General features: G+C 39.0%; 1 protein-coding gene across 1 annotated transcript in view; it reads right to left on the minus strand.

Annotated features, from left to right (window-relative positions):
• PAAF1 (proteasomal ATPase associated factor 1) overlaps positions 1-19,628 on the minus strand; it is a 36,018-nt gene that overhangs the window by 12,443 nt on the left and 3,947 nt on the right. Inside the window, exons 3-7 of the mRNA XM_030331150.1 lie at positions 14,904-15,007; positions 10,664-10,753; positions 2,798-2,896; positions 2,000-2,150; positions 340-534 (exon numbers count right to left, since the gene is read on the minus strand). Coding sequence (XP_030187010.1) covers positions 340-534; positions 2,000-2,150; positions 2,798-2,896; positions 10,664-10,753; positions 14,904-15,007 — 639 coding nt within the window. The remainder of the gene's footprint in view (positions 1-339; positions 535-1,999; positions 2,151-2,797; positions 2,897-10,663; positions 10,754-14,903; positions 15,008-19,628) is intronic.

Here is a 19,628-nt window from a genome sequence, read left to right on the forward strand (position 1 = left end):
AAAATATAAAATACTCTCTTCTTCCAAAAAACTATTACATTTGCATTAAGAATCATTAAGTTGTTTCAGCTAAAACATTTTTGTTCTATTTTATAGGCATCAGTCTCGTCTGCTAAGCTAGACTGTACTCACTCAAATGTAGTTAAGAATGACATATACTTCTTTTGTAGATTCCAAAGCACAGGAACATAGTATAGGTACGCAATAAATATTAACCTTATGGTGAGAATAATCAAATACCAGCCAAAGACCAGGAAAGGATGAGGAAGGAGAAGCTAAGGCAAACACTGAAGGTGCCTAAGGTAACAAAATAAGTTCAACATATCATTATCAACTTACTGGGCATCTGCTCAGGGGAGCCAAGATTTATGGAGTTGTCAGCAGCACCCACAGCCACTCCATTGATGGAAGAACCACAGTCTGCAATGACTCCCAGGCAGGCTGAGCGCCCACAATCCCAAAGTCGTGCTGTTCCGTCTCGAGAACCAGACACCACATTCCTGCCCCGATCAACAATGGCTGTATCCAGAATACCTGGCAAGAAAAAAAAAAAAAAAAAAATGACCCTCTGATGGAGTGGGTAGAAAAGGAATTACAGGGCAGAGAAGATGGATCTGCATAATGACTCCACGCCTTCACAAACACACACTGGATACGTACTACATGCTGGGCAAGTTCAAGTGCTACAAAACAGAAATAAATAAGAGTCCCTGCTTCCCAGTGGTTCAAAGACTAGCCCTTAGAGACAGACATGGAAAAAGGTTTGGATTAATTCTTAGTGTAGTGTCCTAGAACAGTGGTTTTGAAGCTTCAATTTTGGTTTTAAAACATGTGTTTTAAATAAAAATTAAGAAGACATCTTAGTTCAGTTTGGAAATCACGGTCTTGCTGCTTCCATTGAGAACTAATTGAAAGGATTAATCTCCCCATTTTACAAAAAGATGTGACTTCCAGTCTGGACAAGATAGAGTAGCCCCATCTCCCTCAGGTCGTTCCCCTTGTAAATGAAAAAAACCTGGACATAAGACAGAAAGTATAAGAAGACTGAAAGATGGGGGCACCTTGGTAGCTCAGTCAGTTGAGCGACTGACTTTTGATTTGGGCTCAAATCATGCACAATCTCATGGTTGTGAGACTGAACCCTCAGTGTGAAGCCTGCTTAAGATTCTCTCTCTCTCTCTCTCTCTCTCTCTCTCTCTCTCTCTCTCTCCCCCCCCCTCCCTCCCTCCATCTCTCTCTGTACCCACTCCCATCACTCTCAAAACGAAAATAAAACAAAAAACCATACACAAATCTTACCTCTGCTTTAAAAAAAAAAATGTTTATTTTGAGAGAGAGAGAGAGAGAGAGAGAGAGGAGGGGAAGGGTATACAGAGACAGGGAGAGAGAGAATCCCAAGCAGGTTCTGCCCTGTCAGCACAGAGCCAGATGTGGGGCTTGATCCCATGAAGCTTTTTAACATTCTGATTAAGGATAAAACATTTCTAAATTATCATTTTTTCCAACAAACTAACCAGTTACAAGGGGAAAATGTTCTCATTCTGTCTCTATAACCTGATATCAACTGGCTGTATGGCTAATCCATTTTTAGTATCTGAACTGTGACTTAAATCCATGGGACCTGACAAGTACCACGCTCTATCTTTGTTGTCTAGTGATGCAGCCATTGCCACCCAGCTTTTATTATCACCTCAGCCAAAGGATTAATGAGAAAATGTTGGCACACATCTCTGTCTCTCCCAGCACACAAGCTGATGACCTCCTGGGGAGGATTTTTTTTCACTTGTCTATTGTGGAAAACAACTATCTGTGTAAGGCAGTTAGTAATAACAAGACTCAGTGTCAAAGTAATGTCTAATCCTTGAGGAAACAGCTCATTTAAATGGCCAGTTGGAGGAATTATTTGTGTTTCTGTAGATAACTAGCTTCTGTTTCTACCTTTGGTGATTCGTCTCCGGGGATCATTAGAGAAGCCTTTTGGAGAAATTACCCTTCATACCTCCTTTGTGACCTTTGAAGGTCACCACACAGCTAGCATCTTCAGCTGACCAGATCTTCAACTGGGCATCCATTCCCCCACTCAGAACCACAAGGCCTGATGGGAAAAACCTGCAACAATTCACATCAGACACATGTCCTTCCAATACTCTCTGGAAAAACAAAAGAAAATTCCATGCTAGTTCTCTTGTCCATCCCCTGATTTTCTCTTACCTCTTATATCCTCGGTCCCTTTAATGAAATATCTACCTGCTATACCTACATGCTGGGTTTTAGAATTACGGGGGTCGAAAAGGAACTCTTTAGTTCATTTGTATACCAGGTAGTGTTCTAAGAGCTGCTGACTCCCTTTCCTGTAGCTCTGGCTACAGATGTTGTGGATTTGAAGTCCGAGGTTCTCACAGCCATCTTTAAGTCTACTTCTACATACATGGAGGCTTGAGGACTCTTACCTCTTCTTAAAATCCTCTGTATGGGTTAGAGGGGCTCAGCCATATAATTAGTAATAATAGTCTAGTTACTTTGTCTTAGAAACTGATCACTGAAGGAAGTTCATACCAAGGGACCACCCATTTAGACATTCACAGTGGCTCCTCCACTGTTCCAGCCCCAATTTGTTCTGGAAAATCACCAAGATTGAGGATGGTTCCGAGATTAACATATGGGAGAACAAAGGTCAACTGAAGTGCAGTGGTCCTACAAATTTAGAATGTGCCACTCTTCCACCCATGACCCAGTCTAAGGTTTCTCAGACCACCCTTCAGGCATGAGACCCAAAAAGCACATTCAAAGCCTTTACTCTGAGCTCGCCATTGGAAGCCTGCCAGATCTTCATGCTCCCATCAGCACTAGAAGACACACCAAGGCCGCCTCCACTGGAAATGTCCAGGCACGTTATCTATTCAAAAAACAAAACAACTGGTGTTATAAATAATGAAATGCTCTTATTCTCTTGAAATATGTTAAAGATTTCCCTGTTTCACATTCCCCCAAGACTTCTTCAAGCCTACACTTCCCAGCACAAAGGACATCACCTGTCTCTTAACAAGGCTAGTGCCAATACCTTTTATTTCTCAAAACAAAAAGATGTTCTTCTAATCATCTATATAGTCTCCTGCTTCAGCTTTTTAAACAGTTTTTCCTATCCCCATACCATTTCCATTATTTTCATCTTGTGCTATTTTAGAATGAAGATACCTAATTCTTAGGAACCTATTTACACAAAATAAAGTCAACTAAAATGTACCAGAAGGATTCAAGGAAAAGCAAAGATGCTTCCAATTTACTATTTTACATTCTCTCTGTAAAATCCTAATTGTGTGTATATGTCTATTTCAGAATAAGTAACAAAAAATTCTGATTCACTTATGCAGTTTCAACATTAACAATGACTTCATGCATAAGCAATGACCATACACATGTATACATACATACCCTTTTTATTAAAAAACACCCAGGTGCAAACATTCCAGAAATGTAGGACTAAGATATATAATCCCAGATATATTCCCGGCAACAGTGATTCCCATGTGACCTAAATTATTAAGGAGAAAATAGGGACTTGGGCTTTAAATTATCCAACCTTCCATTTTACTTTTTTCTATGCCATTTGAGCCATAATGAGTAAATCTGGCAAGAACTGAAGGGATACATCTATCAACTCTAACACAATCTAAGACTTTTTCTTCATGTTTTGAGAGAGAGACTTTGAGCATATGTGCAAGTGGGGGAGGGGCAGAGAGAGAGGGAGAGAGAATCTCAGGCAGTCTCCATGCTCAGTGTGGAGTCTAATGGGGCTCAATCACATGACCACAAGACCATGAATTGAGCCAAAATCAAGAGCTGGATGTTTAACTGACTGAGCCACCCAGGTGCCCTTTTCTTTACTTTGGTTCCTTGGAATAAAAGTACTGTTAACTTAATTGTGGATCCTTTAATTTTAAGGATTATGACAACAATTAACCTTTATATCATGTTTTATCATTTATAAAACATTTTCAAATACATTATACTATTTGATCTTCATAATAATCCCATTCTGCTCCTAGTTTCCTATTGCTGGTAATAGCAACACAGAGGTAAATCGGACAGCCCTGCCTTCACATTCTAGTGCAGGAGAACTATCTCCCAGATCTATCTTTCTTCTCCAAGACCACTGCTACCACCTTAATCTTGGGCCTTAAGCCCAACTACTGGTATTGCCAGTTAACTTCTTTCAACTCCATATCTGGCTCCCCAGCTACACGACAAGCTCTGTAAGTGTCAGAACAATGTCCAGCACTTTCTTTCTTTTTTTTATTTCCTTGAAAGATTTTTTAAAAATTTTTATAACTTTTTTCTAATTTTTTAATGTTCGTTATTTATTTATTTATTTATTTATTTATTTTTTTTTTTTTTTTTTTTTTGAGGGGCACCTAGGTGGCTCAGTCGGTTGAGTGTCTGCCAAGCTCAGCTCACGACCTCGCAGTCCATGAGTTTGAGCTCCGCATTGGGCTCTGTGCTGACAACTCAGAGCCTGAAACCTGCTTCAGATTCTGTCTCCCTCTCTCTCTGCCCTTTCCCCGCTCATGCTCGCTCTCTCTTTCTCTCCTTCTCTCTCTCAAAAGTAAATAAACATTAAAAAATTAACATAAGTGGAATCAATATTGTTAAAAAATAACTTATTAAAAAATTTTTACATTTATTATTTTTCTGATGGGGGAGAGAAAGAGAGAATCCCACGAGGGGCAAAGAGAGATAGACAGAGGGAGAGAGAAAGAGAGAGAGAAAAGCAGGGCCTACCTGAAGTGGGGTTCGTGTTCACCTCAAGCGGGGCTTGAGCTCACCCAATGTGGGACTCAAACTCACAAACCATAAGATCATGACCTGAGCCGAAGTCAGATGCTTAACTAACTGAACCACCCAGGTGCTCTTTTTATTTATTTATTTTGAGAGAGAGAGAGAGAGAGTGCGCACGCAGTGGGGGGGGGGTGCAGAAAGCAAGGAAGTGAGAGATAGGGTCCGCACTGTCAGTGCAGAGCCCAACATGGGGCTCAGTCACAAACCATGAGACCATGACCTGAGCCAAAATCAAGAGTTGGACACTCAACCAAATGAACCACTCAGGTGCCCCTGAAAGATTTTATTTTTAAGTAATCTCTGCACCCAACGTGGGGCTCCAAACTTACTTCCCTGAGATCAAGAATCGCATGCTTGGAGGGCGCCTGGGTGGCGCAGTCGGTTAAGCGTCCGACTTCAGCCAGGTCACGATCTCCCGGTCCGTGAGTTCGAGCCCCGCGTCAGGCTCTGGGCTGATGGCTCAGAGCCTGGAGCCTGTTTCCGATTCTGCGTTTCCCTTTCTCTCTGCCCCTCCCCCGTTCATGCTCTGTCTCTCTCTGTCCCAAAAAAAATAAATAAAACGTTGAAAAAAAAAAATAAAAAAAAAAAAAAAAAAAAAGAATCGCATGCTCTACCAACTGAGCCAGCCAGGCGTCCGTGTCCAGCACCTTCTTAACACAATCATAGACTACTTACATAGTAACAACTCAACAAATACCACCAACAGCAGTGTGGTAATAAGAGTGAAGTACCTCAGGGGCACCTGGGTGGCCCATTTGGTTAAGCATCCGACTTCGACTCAGGTCATGATCTCTCAGTTGATGAGTTCGAGCCCCTGCATTAAGGCTCTGTGCTGACAGCTCAGAGCCTGGAGCCTGTTTCAAATTCTGTATGTCCCTCTCTTTCTCTGCCTTTCCCCCACTTGCACTCTGTCTCTCTCTCTCGAAAATAAACATTAAAAAAAAAAAAAAAAAAGGAATGAAGTACCTAAACAACACTAGGTAGGAAAGTGAAGCCATCTGACCTATATCCATAAGAGCAACCACAGTCCTCATTTGCAGGGCCCAAGAAACAAAGACATTTAAACACTCTCCTACTCACTCTCTGAAATAGAATTAATCCCTAAAGCAACAAAGCGCAACCCCTTTCCTGACTCAGGTAGTCTATCCAACTGCCAGCTAGGCATCCGTCCACCTTTGGCTTTATAGTGGTCACCTCAAACTTAACATGTTCAGAACAAAACTCTCATTTCTCCCTGCTCCACACCAATACAACTACTTGACCTCATTAGTAAATGGCACCACTATTTACCCACTTCTTTGGAAATTTTTGGAAACATCCCTTCTCCTCGTTTTCTCTCACATCTCACACCCACATCATTAGCAAATCATGTCTAGTTCTACACCCAAGAAGGTAGGCTCTACATCACAGTTTTATTCACTGCTGTAGTCTCAGTGCCCAGAGAAGTACCTGGAATATAGCAGGGGATTAATAATTGGATAAATTACCTACTGATGAACTCAAATAAGAGAAAAGGAGAGTAAGAAATAGAAAAATAATAAGAAATAGCATAAGAAATAGAAAAATTAATAATTTCTTTAAATGACCTTCTTTCAACTATACTCAAATAAAAATAAGTAAATTTGGAGCACTTGGGTGGCTGAGTCAATAGAGCACATGACCCTTGATCTCAAGAGTTGTGAGTTCAAGGGGCGCCTGGGTGGCGCAGTCGGTTAAGCGTCCGACTTCAGCCAGGTCACGATCTCGCGGTCCGTGAGTTCGAGCCCCGCGTCGGGCTATGGGCTGATGGCTCAGAGCCTGGAGCCTGTTTCCGATTCTGTGTCTCCCTCTCTCTCTCTGCCCCTCCCCCGTTCATGCTCTGTCTCTCTCTGTCCCAAAAATAAATAATAAACGTTGAAAAAAAAAAAAAAAGAGTTGTGAGTTCAAGCCCCACATTGGACACAGAGCTTACTTTAAAAAAAAAAAGTAAATTTAATTTAATTAAAAATATATTTTTTTACAAATGTTTTATATTATATGTATTATACACTGTATTCTTAAAATAACGTAAGCTAGAGAAAAGGAAAAAAAAATTACCTACTTCTCAAAGGTTCTCCCAACTCTGCCAAAAAGTTTATCACTTCCTCCTTTAGTAAGTCTGCAGCACTATGTTTGTATATTGTAGTGGTCAACTGTGGGCAAATTACCTCATCACATTTGGTGATGTCTGGAAACATTTTTACTTGTCACACTTGGGGAATAGCTCACTACAATAAAGAATTATTGAGCTCAAAATGTCAATAGTGCCATGATCGAGAAACTTTGATATATTCTATTGTATCTTCTCAGTTAATATACTGTCCCTGGAAGGGACAGGGATATTGTTACCTTATGTGTGTTACATATCTCTGGGGACCTAGTTCCCTGATATAAAAACTAGTTGAATCTGAACTACTCAGTTCTTCCAAAGTGAGAGAACATTGATGAGTCGATTATAGGTCATACCAACTGTCTCCTTTCTCCAAACTTTTGTTAAAGAGGAAAGGGAACTAACATTACTGAATAGCTATTATGTACCAGACATGTAACAGACACTACCCAAATCTAGTATGCTCAAAAATCTATAAGATAGGTATTATTTGTATTTTTCAGCTGAGAAATCTGGGGATTAAGAAGGGATTAAATAATATTGCCAAGGTGAAACAACAGAGCCAGGATGTAAACGTAGGTCTGGGTCTAAAGCTAAAGATCTATTTCTTAGTTATGGCAAAAAAAACCCAGATGAATTGGATAATTCTAAATATTGGATAAATATGACAATTCAAGCGAGTGAGATAAAGGATGGATTACTTTATTTATTTATTTATTTTTTTTTTTTTCCCCAACGTTTATTTATTTTTGGGACAGAGAGAGACAGAGCATGAACGGGGGAGGGGCAGAGAGAGAGGGAGACACAGAATCGGAAACAGGCTCCAGGCTCCGAGCCATCAGCCCAGAGCCTGACGCGGGGCTCGAACTCACGGACCGCGAGATCGTGACCTGGCTGAAGTCGGACGCTTAACCGACTGCGCCACCCAGGCGCCCCTAGGATGGATTACTTTATAGTGCTGTGATATGCTAATCACTTCAAAAAGAATTAAGTTAGATCCCTACTTTAAACTAAGTAACAGGAGCACCTGGCTGGCTCAATTGGTAGAGTCTGCAACTCTTGATCTCAGGGTCATGAGTTCGAGCTCCACGCTGGGCATGCAGCCTACTTTAAAAAAAAAAAAATTAAATAACAAAAATAAAGTTTGAAATGTAAAAAAATAAAACATACAAAGAAAATACTATATAATTGTATTTAACACTTATATCGTGCTTACTATGTTTCAGACCGAATTCTAACTGTTTCAATCCTCATAACACCCCTATGAGATATTACTTTTACCCCTATTTTACAATAAAGCATCTGTGGCACACAGAGGTTAAGTACCTGGCCTAAGGTCACAGTTAGTAAGTGGCAGAACCAACATTCAATGCCAAAGAAGCAAATCAAATGAGTCTATCCCTAAAGTTGGTGCTCTTACCCATTATGCTTACCATTACACCCAAAGTGAATATATAAAAATCATGGACTACCATAAGCAGGACCCCAAAAGTGTTACCATAAAGGAATAAGTTGCTGGGTTTTATTATCTAGAGATATTAAATATCTGTATGTCAAAAGACACCATAAATAAACAATAAGAAGAAGCAACTATCTGAAAAATATATGGCAAAGGGTCAATACCCTTAATATAAGAGCTCTTATCCTCAACATCATTCATTATCAGGGAAATACAAATCAAAACCACAATGAGATACCACCTCACACCTGTCAGAATTGCTAAAATTTGTAACACAAGTAACAACAGGTACTGGAGAGGATGCGGAGAAAGGGCAACCCTCTTGCACCGCTGACTGGGACGAAAAGTGGTGCAGCCACTCTGAAAAACAGTATGGAGGTTCCTCAAAAAAAACTAAAAACAGAGGGTGCCTGGGTGGCTCAGTGGGTTAAGCATCCGACCTCAGCTCAGGTCATGACCTCACAGTTTGTGAGTTCGAGCCCCGAGTCGAGCTCTGTGCTGACAGAATGAAGACTTCTTGGGATCCACTGTCTCTCCTCTCTCTCTCTCTCTCTCTCTCTCCCTTTCTCTCTTGCTCTCAAAATAAATAAATTTTAAAGAAAAAAAATCTTTTCCCTAACATTTTGCATTTATTTTGCTTACACATATCATTACAGCAGTTTTTTAAAAATCCTCTCCTTTATCAAGTGTTTACAATGCAATCAACTTAGTTTTCAAAGTTTTCACACTTATATTACATTGGTTGGACACATTTAATTCATTAACATAATTTCAGAAACAATATAACTGGAATTATAACTGATCCTTGGTAAGCATTCAACTTAACCAGTAGTGTCAACAATATGCAGATCTCAGGAACGAGCTCATAAATCGTGAATATGCTGTAAGCATCAGTCAGTATGTTTTACATGGGAAATGCAGAGAAACAGTTAGCTCAATAAATTAGTTAAGTGGAAGTCAGTTAAAACATACCAAAAGCTTTATAATTTGCATTTCCTGTGACTCGACAAGTCTATTTTACCAATGTATTCTAATTTCTTCCTATCTTTGTGAGTAAAGGGTTAGCTCTAAGTATACTATCAAAATATGAAATCAGGAAATCAAAGATACCTGAAAGTCCAGTAAGATTGGAAAAAATAAACTGTGGTAAAATCATACAGCAGAATACTATGCAGTTCTTAACAGAATATATAAAAAGGTGATGTACAATGATGTACATATTATTAAGGAATATGAAGCAAGTTATAAAACAGCATATACTGTAAAAATCTATTTTGATAAAATATTTAAAGACAGGGAGAATCAAGTAAAATAATACATAAAGCTTAGCATGGTACAGACACATAGTAGGCAAATGTTAGCTATTACTACTAAAATTATTATTAATACAGGCTTTGTACCAAAAGTTCACATTAGTTATCTTCAAGTAGTAGAATGTGAGTGATTTTTCACCTTTTTTACATTTCCTAAATTTTCATTACTAAATCTATGTTTGTTTTATAATATGGGTAAAAACTAGCTATTTTTAAAATAAGAAATGGAAGGTTTTAATATAATCAGTTTATCCACATATTTCTCATTTATGCTTCCATGGTAGTTAGAAAGAGCATTATCACAACAACCTCTGAAAATTATCCCTCAATATGCTGTACTTGGAATTTTGAGAAAATGTCCCTGCCTTGTTGGCAATGAGACAGAAATATGAGCAGTGACAAATTATACAAACACAGTTACCAGCATTACCCAAAAACCACTAAGCAGCTCTGCTAAAACATATATAAATAAACTTCAGACAATTCCTTTCTCTAAGATTAACAGTGAGTGGATTTATGTACATATTCTATGTGGACCCAAATACCGGTTTTGCCAAACATCACACTTCAGCTGTGTTATCTTAACAATGCACAGTAAATGAAAGGCACATTAATTATGGATGTCTATAAGCACTCAAGCAGATAAAATGAAAAAATAACATGCCATTATATTTTCTCATTTTTTTTTAACATTTTTTTTTTAACGTTTATTTATTTTTGAGACAGAGAGAGACAGAGCATGAATGGGGGAGGGTCAGAGAGAGGGAGACACAGAATCTGAAACAGGCTCTGAGCTGTCAGCACAGAGCCCGACGTGGGGCTCAAACTCACGGACCGTGAGATCATGACCTGAGCGGAAGTCCGCCGCTTAACCGACTGAGTCACCCAGGCGCCCCTATTTCCTCCTCATTTTATCAAAATACTTACACTCTTGGAATGAATTCTGGAAAAAGTAGTGTATGGTGCCAAAAACTTCGAGGATGCGTTTTCCTCCGGACAAGAAATATGAATGCTTTTCTAAATAGAGAGGGAAAGATGAAATTCATCAATAAAGTTACTCCAGTGAAATTAAAGCCTCTTAAAGAAAACATCAGGATGATAGGAAATTTTCATCTTTTAAATGTACCTGCTCTTATCGCCCTCTCCCAGCTCACGACACAACCACTCCCCTATAGATCAGCAGCCCTTATAATGCAAAGGGGTGCAATGTAATTTTGTATTGCTTAGATGCCATTATCTTTTTTTTTTTTAATTTTTTTTTTCAACGTTTTTATTTATTTTTGGGACAGAGAGAGACAGAGCATGAACGGGGGAGGGTCAGAGAGAGAGGGAGACACAGAATCGGAAACAGGCTCCAGGCTCTGAGCCATCAGCCCAGAGCCTGACGCGGGGCTCGAACCCACGGACCGCGAGATCGTGACCTGGCTGAAGTCGGACGCCCAACCGACTGCGCCACCCAGGCGCCCCAATGCCATTATCTTTTTATGGTGAAGTAAACTCCCACAGAAGACAAACCAACAGTAAGTACAAATGACAAACACGAGGGGTGTTTAGGTGGCTCAGTCACTCAAGCTTCTGACTCCTGCTTTTGGCTCAGGTCATGATCTCACGGTTCACGAGATCAATACCCGCGTGGGGCTCTACACAAGACAGCATAAGAGCCTGCTGGGGATTCTCTCTCTCCCTCTCTCTGCCCCTCCCCTGCTCCCAGGCATGTGTGTGCTTTCTCTCTCAAAATAAATAAACACTTAAAAACACTTTAAAAAAAAAATGACAAACATGAAAGCATTAATTTTTATGAGAAAATCTAATACCAGTACTTTCAATTAGCAATGGGGGGAACAGGATTAACAGGAGGAAACAGCACCAGATTCCAAGTCTAGGGCCTAAACAATCAGTCTAAAAGTAAACTTACCGCCTTTAAGACCTTTTAGATAAAATGTTAGACTACTGATATCTATAGTTACCAGAGAAAATTAGCAAATTATGGTATACTTATACAATGTGTATGCCTGGTCAGGACTTCAGTGCTCATTCCTACCTAGGACTTAAACTGACTACACATGTTCACTGACTGCTCATCGCCCCATAGTTGTATTAATTCCCCATGTATTTTTGCTTAGTCATTACCACATATCTTTCAGCTGTTGTAGCAAGAAAACTGGTGACATAGTGGGAAACCGCACCTAGAACTAGATGTTAGATTCAGGTGACATAACTTGCAAAGGCAGCCTTTGTAACCATTTAAGATTTCAAGGTAGCATGTATACAGGTATAAAAGGCTTGGTAAACGTTTCAAGGATTCTTGCAAATAGGACAGCCCTTTATTCTAACTGCCAGAATACCAGCACCACCATCTAAGTGTGTATCTCCTACAGGGAAGCTGAGGAGCCACACTCACCCAATGGTTCCTAACCTGTTATCTCTTTTGCAGCAGTACTTCAAAGTTTCTGGAAATTCTGCTGAACAATGAAAATGTCTTCAAAAATCAAGATTTTCCAAACCTTTTTCTAAGGTTAATCTATATACAACAAACACAGGTCCTCACAGTTCATTAGAAAGAAGAGTTTCAGGGGTGCCTGGGGGGCTCATTCGGTTGAAAGCCCAATTCTTGATTTCAGCTCAGGGCATGATCCCAGAGCTGTGGGATCAAGCCCCGCATCAGACTCTGTGCTGGATGTGGAGGCTGCTTAAGATTCTTGCTCTCTCTCTCTCTCTCTCTCTCTCTGTCCCTCTCCCCTGCTTGTGCACCCTCTCTCTCTCTCTCAAGTAAAAACATAAAATTAAAATAGAAGGGATGAGAAATAAAATATTTTTTTAAAAGTTTCAAAATTATAATATTCTCATCACTAAAAATCAAAATACTCCTATTACAAGTATTCTACTCCTTTAAAAACACCATCAGAATATCTACCTATACAAACAGCACTTTCTTAGCCAGCATATCCATATGTGGTTGCCCGCAGGTTTTTCATTAAATTAGTTTTTGCTTCTAACCGCATGACAAAGCCCATACGGCAGCAAGAGAGCAGACTTGGATTTGGAATTGCCTCTTGTATCCAAAATTAAAGCGTCAGCTAAACTCTCCTGGTTTAAACATTCCTATCAGCAAGGATTCAAGGAACTCCATGAACTCAGTGTTCAGGCATCTGTTAAGAACTGGGTTTGCTCTCAGAAGACTTCATTTCTTTGAGACTAATTATATGAAAGATTTCACCAATCAATAGTATTCTCTCACTTATCAATCAAGCAATTCAGCCTTTAATCCATAAACAAACTATGGAGGAAAACAAATGTTAAGTACCTTCCAATATCAGCAGTAGAAAATCATGCTGTTAATGAAAATATTTTAATGAAAAGCTGCAGGATATCAAAACATAAAATTCAGGGCAAGGTTTGGGGGAAGAGTGTGAGCATTCCATGCTAAGATAAAATTCAAAGTCAAACTTTTTTATACTCCAGGATTATGTATTTAAGCATAATCTACTGTTTAATAGAACGATGTAGCAACTGCAAAAGTTGACCGCAAAGTGACTCAGGGCAATTAGGAAACAAATGAATGTTCAACTATAACCACTTACTGTCTTACCTAGCAGGTACACTGGCAGAAATTAGCAATGAGGTTGGAAGAGATAAGGATTGTATCAGGGCCTACGTATGAAGGGAAGAAAGGAAATCAGAACTGACGCTGTGGCTGGCAAAACACCTGGGAAAAATGTAGGCTTGCAAGCTGGTGTTCATATTTGGAACTTTATAGAACTGGTTTCAATTCTGGCATACAGTCTAACTAGATTTGATTACTACTAGGGTTAATTAACCTCTCAATCTGTTTGCTTACATGCAAAATGGGAATTTAAAATATCAATACCATGGGATTGTTATGATAAACAAAAACTCACTTTTGTAATATTTTATAGTTTCATTCATATGCAGTCTCACTCCCCATTAACCAGCCTATAGGTAGAATATCATCTCCATTTAATTACACATTAAAAGAGAAAAAAAAGAAAGGCTGGTTTCCCCTTTGGGAATCAGGTTACCCACCAGAGCATACTGACTACAGCTCAGAATGAGTAAGGAAAGTCAGATCTTGGGTTCTGCAATACAGTAAAACCCCAAGCATAATTCATTACAGAAACATGCTTTTAATCCAAAGCATTCATTTATCAAGGCAAATTTTAAGAACCATTGGCTCAGTTGTGATTATGTGATATTGGGCGTCATATTCTACTCGTATTGCAAGACATTGCTCGTTTAACAAGTTAAAATTTATCAGAAATGATTAATCATCTTGCAGAATACTCACAGAAAAGGTTACTTGCAATCCAAGGTTTTACTGTACTTAGTTTGGCTATCTACTCACTTCAAAGACCAATGAGAAAAACTATTAAGTACTATTAACGTAGGTCTTCATCAAGGCCCAGCCAGATAAAGGCTATGCTGTCCAATATGGTAGATACTGACCACATGAGGTTATTGAGCGTTTGAAATATGGCCAGTGCAAATGAAGAGCTGCATTTTTATTTTATTTAAAATTTAATTTAAAAACTAATACTTGACTCAGTTTTTGGAAAACTTTTTAAGTATATTTGGAACTACTTGGGTATGTGAATCTGTGTTCTCACCTGTAAATTTTATAGAACCTAAATACATTTATCAAGCATTTTCAATAAAAAAATTAGAGTCTGAATTGAGATGTGTGGTAAATGTAAAATATACACAGGATCTCAAAAACTCAGTAAGAAAAACGGAATGTATAATATCTCATTAACAATTTCTTAATATTAATTATAGGTTGAAATAATATTTTAGATCTACTGGGTTAAATAAAATATATTATTAAAATTAATTTCAACCGTTTCTTTTTACCTTTTTTATGTGGTTCCTAGAAAGTTTTAAATTACATATGGGGTTTACATTATTTTACCTACTGAATAGCGCTGATATAAGGGAAGTAAGAATAAGTATATGCAACTAAAAGTATCTAAAAGTATATGTAACTACAAAAGAAAAAAAAAACTCTTGGCATTCAAAGGCGTAAAAACTGTGATTACTATACAAGTAAAGATAACACAGATATACAAATAACAGTATACATATTTACAGTAGATATATAGGTACTACCCAGTTTTGGACTCGGTGTCATCTAGAAGACATAAAAACCTACCTTATTTATTTCATTCACAATAAATCCTTCTGAAGCTGTAACTTCTGGGATGCCATCGAGGCCAATTCCTTGACAAGTCAGGCTACCATACAAAGTTGGTTTCCCTACATAGCACAAAAGAAGTATGTCTCAAGAAAATAATAAGAACTCAACATTGTTCTCCTTGAAGACCCAATTCAGGCATTTGTACTTATGGTAGGAAATTGGCTCATGGAAGAATAGAAGGTACTTGTGTTAAAGTGACGTGAAGTGGAAAGAGCACTGTCCTAAGTGAACCTAATTTGGGAGGGAGTACACTCAAGAGCTAAAACCTAGGACAAAGATTTAGAGATGTGATATGGCATTTGTAAGAAAGCTACTAGAGTGATCTCAAATTCAGTTTTACGGACTGTGAAATGGAATTCTTTCAGAATGAAAGATAAAGACCAACATGCACAGATGTATTTATCTACAGTACATATATATATATATGTACTGTAGATATATATATATATATATATATATATATATATATAATACATAGCAAAGAATTAAGCTTCAGTAACCTAGAAAATTTGCCTAAGTAGACCACTGTTTTTGCAGTGATGAGGGCTAAATAAGACATCCTACACATAAACATAAGCAGATGGTAGAATGGAGTTAAAAACATTCTCTTCTTCTTCTGCACTTTATATATACACTTCTGTAAGAGCCCATAATACACTTTATATGTCTGACCTCCCTATTGGACTATAAAGTCCTTGAGTTCAGAAATGATCAGGGTCTACAAATTATTCAGTAAATAATTATTGCACTAAACTGAAATTCTAGGAGTAAGAGGGGGGTATAAAACATCAAGGATTCACACAGAGTAGGAGTGCTTCCTAGAGAGGGTGGGATTTAAGTAGAACCTTGAAAGATTACACCTATACACCTAGACAGAGGATAGAAAGATAGGGCTAGGCAGAATATAAGGGAAAGGAAACTCCAAGTCAGGGAGGAGCATGTCAAGAATAAAAGAAAATTAGAAAGAACAAGATAGGGAGGAGGCATCAATTAATGTAACAGTTTGGTTAGGGACGCCTGGGTGGCTTAGTTGGTTAGGTCACGGAGTCAAGATCGTGAGATCAAGCCCAACATCAGGCTCCACACTGAACATGGAGCCTGCTTAGGATATTCTGTCTCTCTTCCCCTCTCCCTCTATCCCCCCTTCCCCACGTTCTATATATAATTTTTTAAAAATTGTTTTGAAATACCAGTTTGGTGGGGTGCCAGGGTAACTCAGTTATTAAGCATCCGAATTCGGCTCGGGTCATGGTCTCGTGGGTCATGAGTTTGAGCCCCACGGGGGTTCCGTGCTGACAGCTCAGAGCCTGGAGCCTACTTTGGATTCTGTGTCTCCCTCTCTTTCTGCCTCTCCCCCACTCATGCTCTGTTTCTCTCGCTCTCTCTCAAAAATAAATAAATATTAAAAACAAAAAATGTTTTAAATAAGTTTCTTTGCCATTAACATTAAAAAAATACCAGTTTGGGGCACCTGGGTGGCTCAGTCGGTTAAGCCTCTGACTTCAGCTCAGGTCATGATCTCCTAGTTTGTGGGTTCGAGCCTTGCATCGGGCTCTGTGCTGACAGCTCAGAGCCTGGAACCTGTTTCGGATTCTGTGCCTTCCTCTCTCTCTGCCCCTCCCCTGCACGCACTCTGTCTCTCTCTCTCTCAAAAATAAATAGACATTAAAAAAATTAAAAAAAAAATACTAGTTTGGAAAAAAATAAATTAAAAAAACAAAAAAACAAAACACAACAACAAAATACCAGTTTGGTTAAAACAGTCATAAAAAGGTAGTTGAAGGATATTAATGGAGGAACTTACAATTTGGGATAAAGGTCTGGAATAGAGAAAATCTAGCAAAGAAGCTTTGGGAAGGAAAGTGGTGTGACGTGCTAGTTCAGAAAGAAGCCACAAAAATAGGATCAAGGGAACTGTGCTTTTTGTCCACCTCCACAATTCCCTCCTGGCTTCACCCACTGCCCCATGATGCCTGGTCCACAGGGTATATCATTTTAACCGATCTTGTGTCAACACCCTCAAAATGACCTTTCTACATCTGTAGTCACTGAAATGATCTCAGTCTTGGTTTTCTGTTTATAAAATAGAATTGGTTCAGTCAGTAGAACATAGGAATCTTGATCTCAAGGTCATGAGTTTAAGCCAAGCCCCACATTAAGGCATAGAGCTTACAGGAAGGAAGTGGGGAAGGAAGGAAAAAAGGAAGGAAGGAAGGAAGGAAGGAAGGAAGGAAGGAAGGAAGGAAGGAAGGGTGGGTAAGGAAAGGAGGAAGGAAGACACTCTTAAATGTCTATGTCCACACCAATGCATTTATCTACATCTGCACTTACCCTCACCTTCTTTCATCTTAGTCTTTTAGAGTTAATTGAATCTCTCTCCTTTAAGACACTAGCTTTTCAGTTAGCCCTTCTCTCCTCTACATATAACCTGTATTTTAATTGCTCTACAATTAGTTCTCATCTTTAAAAACAAAATCCTTGACTATGAGACCTAGCTACTATCTTCTATACAGCATCATTTTCCTCAAAAGACTGTTTAAAATTCTTTTCTCAGAGAAATAGAATATAGTTATATAAAGAATCAAAGGTATCTGAGGTTAAGGATAATCAGTAAAACAAAACTCACAAATTTATTAAAAAGTCTGATGTTTTTTTAATAGTACCACAATAACGACAAACAAATGGATAAGACTAACACAGAAGTGTCATTCAAAGAAATAACTGATAGGATTTGGGAGCTATCTGGATGTGACATGGTGAAGTGACTAGGTTTTTCATTCTGATGCCTAGAATGGTGGTAACTTAAATTTGAAAATCAAGAAAGAAAGCCTGTTTGACAAGAGAAGTGCTCAGCTTGGTTTTAGATTTGATAAAATCAAGAGAACAGTGAGATGGCACAAAAACAGACACACAGACCAATGGAATAGAATAGAAACCCCAGAACTAGATCCACAAACGTACGGCCAACTCATCTTTGACAAAGCAGGAAAGAATATCCAATGGAAAAAAGACAGACTCTTTAACAAATGGTGCTGGGAGAACTGGACAGCAACATGCAGAAGGTTGAAACTAGACCACTTTCTCACACCATTCACAAAAATAAACTCAAAATGGATAAAGGACCTGAATGTGAGACAGGAAACCATCAGAACCTTAGAGGAGAAAGCAGGAAAAGACCTCTCTGACCTCAGCCGTAGCAATCTCTTACTCGACACATCCCCAAAGGCAAGGGAATTAAAAGCAAAAGTGAATTACTGGGACCTTATGAAGATAAAAAGCTTCTGCACAGCAAAGGAAACAACCAACAAAACTAAAAGGCAACCAACGGAATGGGAAAAGATATTTGCAAATGTCATATCGGACAAAGGGCTAGTATCTAAAATCTATAAAGAGCTCACCAAACTCCACACCCGAAAAACAAATAACCCAGTGAAGAAATGGGCAGAAAACATGAATAGACACTTCTCTAAAGAAGACATCCAGATGGCCAACAGGCACATGAAAAGATGTTCAGCGTCGCTCCTTATCAGGGAAATACAAATCAAAACCACACTCAGGTATCACCTCACGCCAGTCAGAGTGGCCAAAATGAACAAATCAGGAGACTGTAGATGCTGGAGAGGATGTGGAGAAACGGGAACCCTCTTGCACTGTTGGTGGGAATGCAAATTGGTGCAGCCGCTCTGGAAAGCAGTGTGGAGGTCCCTCAGAAAATTAAAAATAGACCTACCCTATGACCCAGCAATAGCACTGCTAGGAATTTATCCAAGGGATACAGGAGTACTGATGCATAGGGGCACTTGTACCCCAATGTTCATAGCAGCACTCTCAACAATAGCCAAATTATGGAAAGAGCCTAAATGTCCATCAACTGATGAATGGATAAAGAAATTGTGGTTTATATACACAATGGAATACTACGTGGCAATGAGAAAAAATGAAATATGGCCTTTTGTAGCAACGTGGATGGAACTGGAGAGTGTGATGCTAAGTGAAATAAGCCATACAGAGAAAGACAGATACCATATGGTTTCACTCTTATGTGGATCCTGAGAAACTTAACAGGAACTCATGGGGGAGGGGAAGGAAAAAAAAAAAAAAAGAGGTTAGAGTGGGAGAGAGCCAAAGCATAAGAGACTGTTAAAAACTGAGAACAAACTGAGGGTTGATGGGGGGTGGGAGGGAGGGGAGGGTGGGTGATGGGTATTGAGGAGGGCACCTTTTGGGATGAGCACTGGGTGTTGTATGGAAACCAATTTGTCAATAAATTTCATATATATAAAAAAAAAAAGAGAGAGAACAGTGAGAGCTTCAAGCATTAATGTCTAGCAGATAATTGTTCAATCTCTGCTTGAACTTGAAGAGAGTTCAGGGCTGGAGCCATACATCTAGGAATCATCATCAGGAAATCACAAATGAAACTACAGAACTGCTTAGAATACAATAATATATAGCTAAGGGACTTAATCACTCCCTGAGTAAGTCTGTGTCCTCCAAATGGAAAACTCATCTTAAGGCCTTCCCCTGAAATGGAGGAGTTGGTGTGAATGGTCAAGAACATTTGAAGACTATGAGCACTATGCAAGGAGTTTGGGTCAAGAGAAAGTATGAAGCTCTCTTCTAGGGGTAGTAAATCCCCTTTCTCTAAAGGGAAGGCATATAGTTTTGGGCATATGGACA

The sequence above is a fragment of the Lynx canadensis genome, chromosome D1 (assembly GCF_007474595.2).
Source record: "Lynx canadensis isolate LIC74 chromosome D1, mLynCan4.pri.v2, whole genome shotgun sequence".
Lineage (NCBI taxonomy): Eukaryota > Metazoa > Chordata > Mammalia > Carnivora > Felidae > Lynx > Lynx canadensis.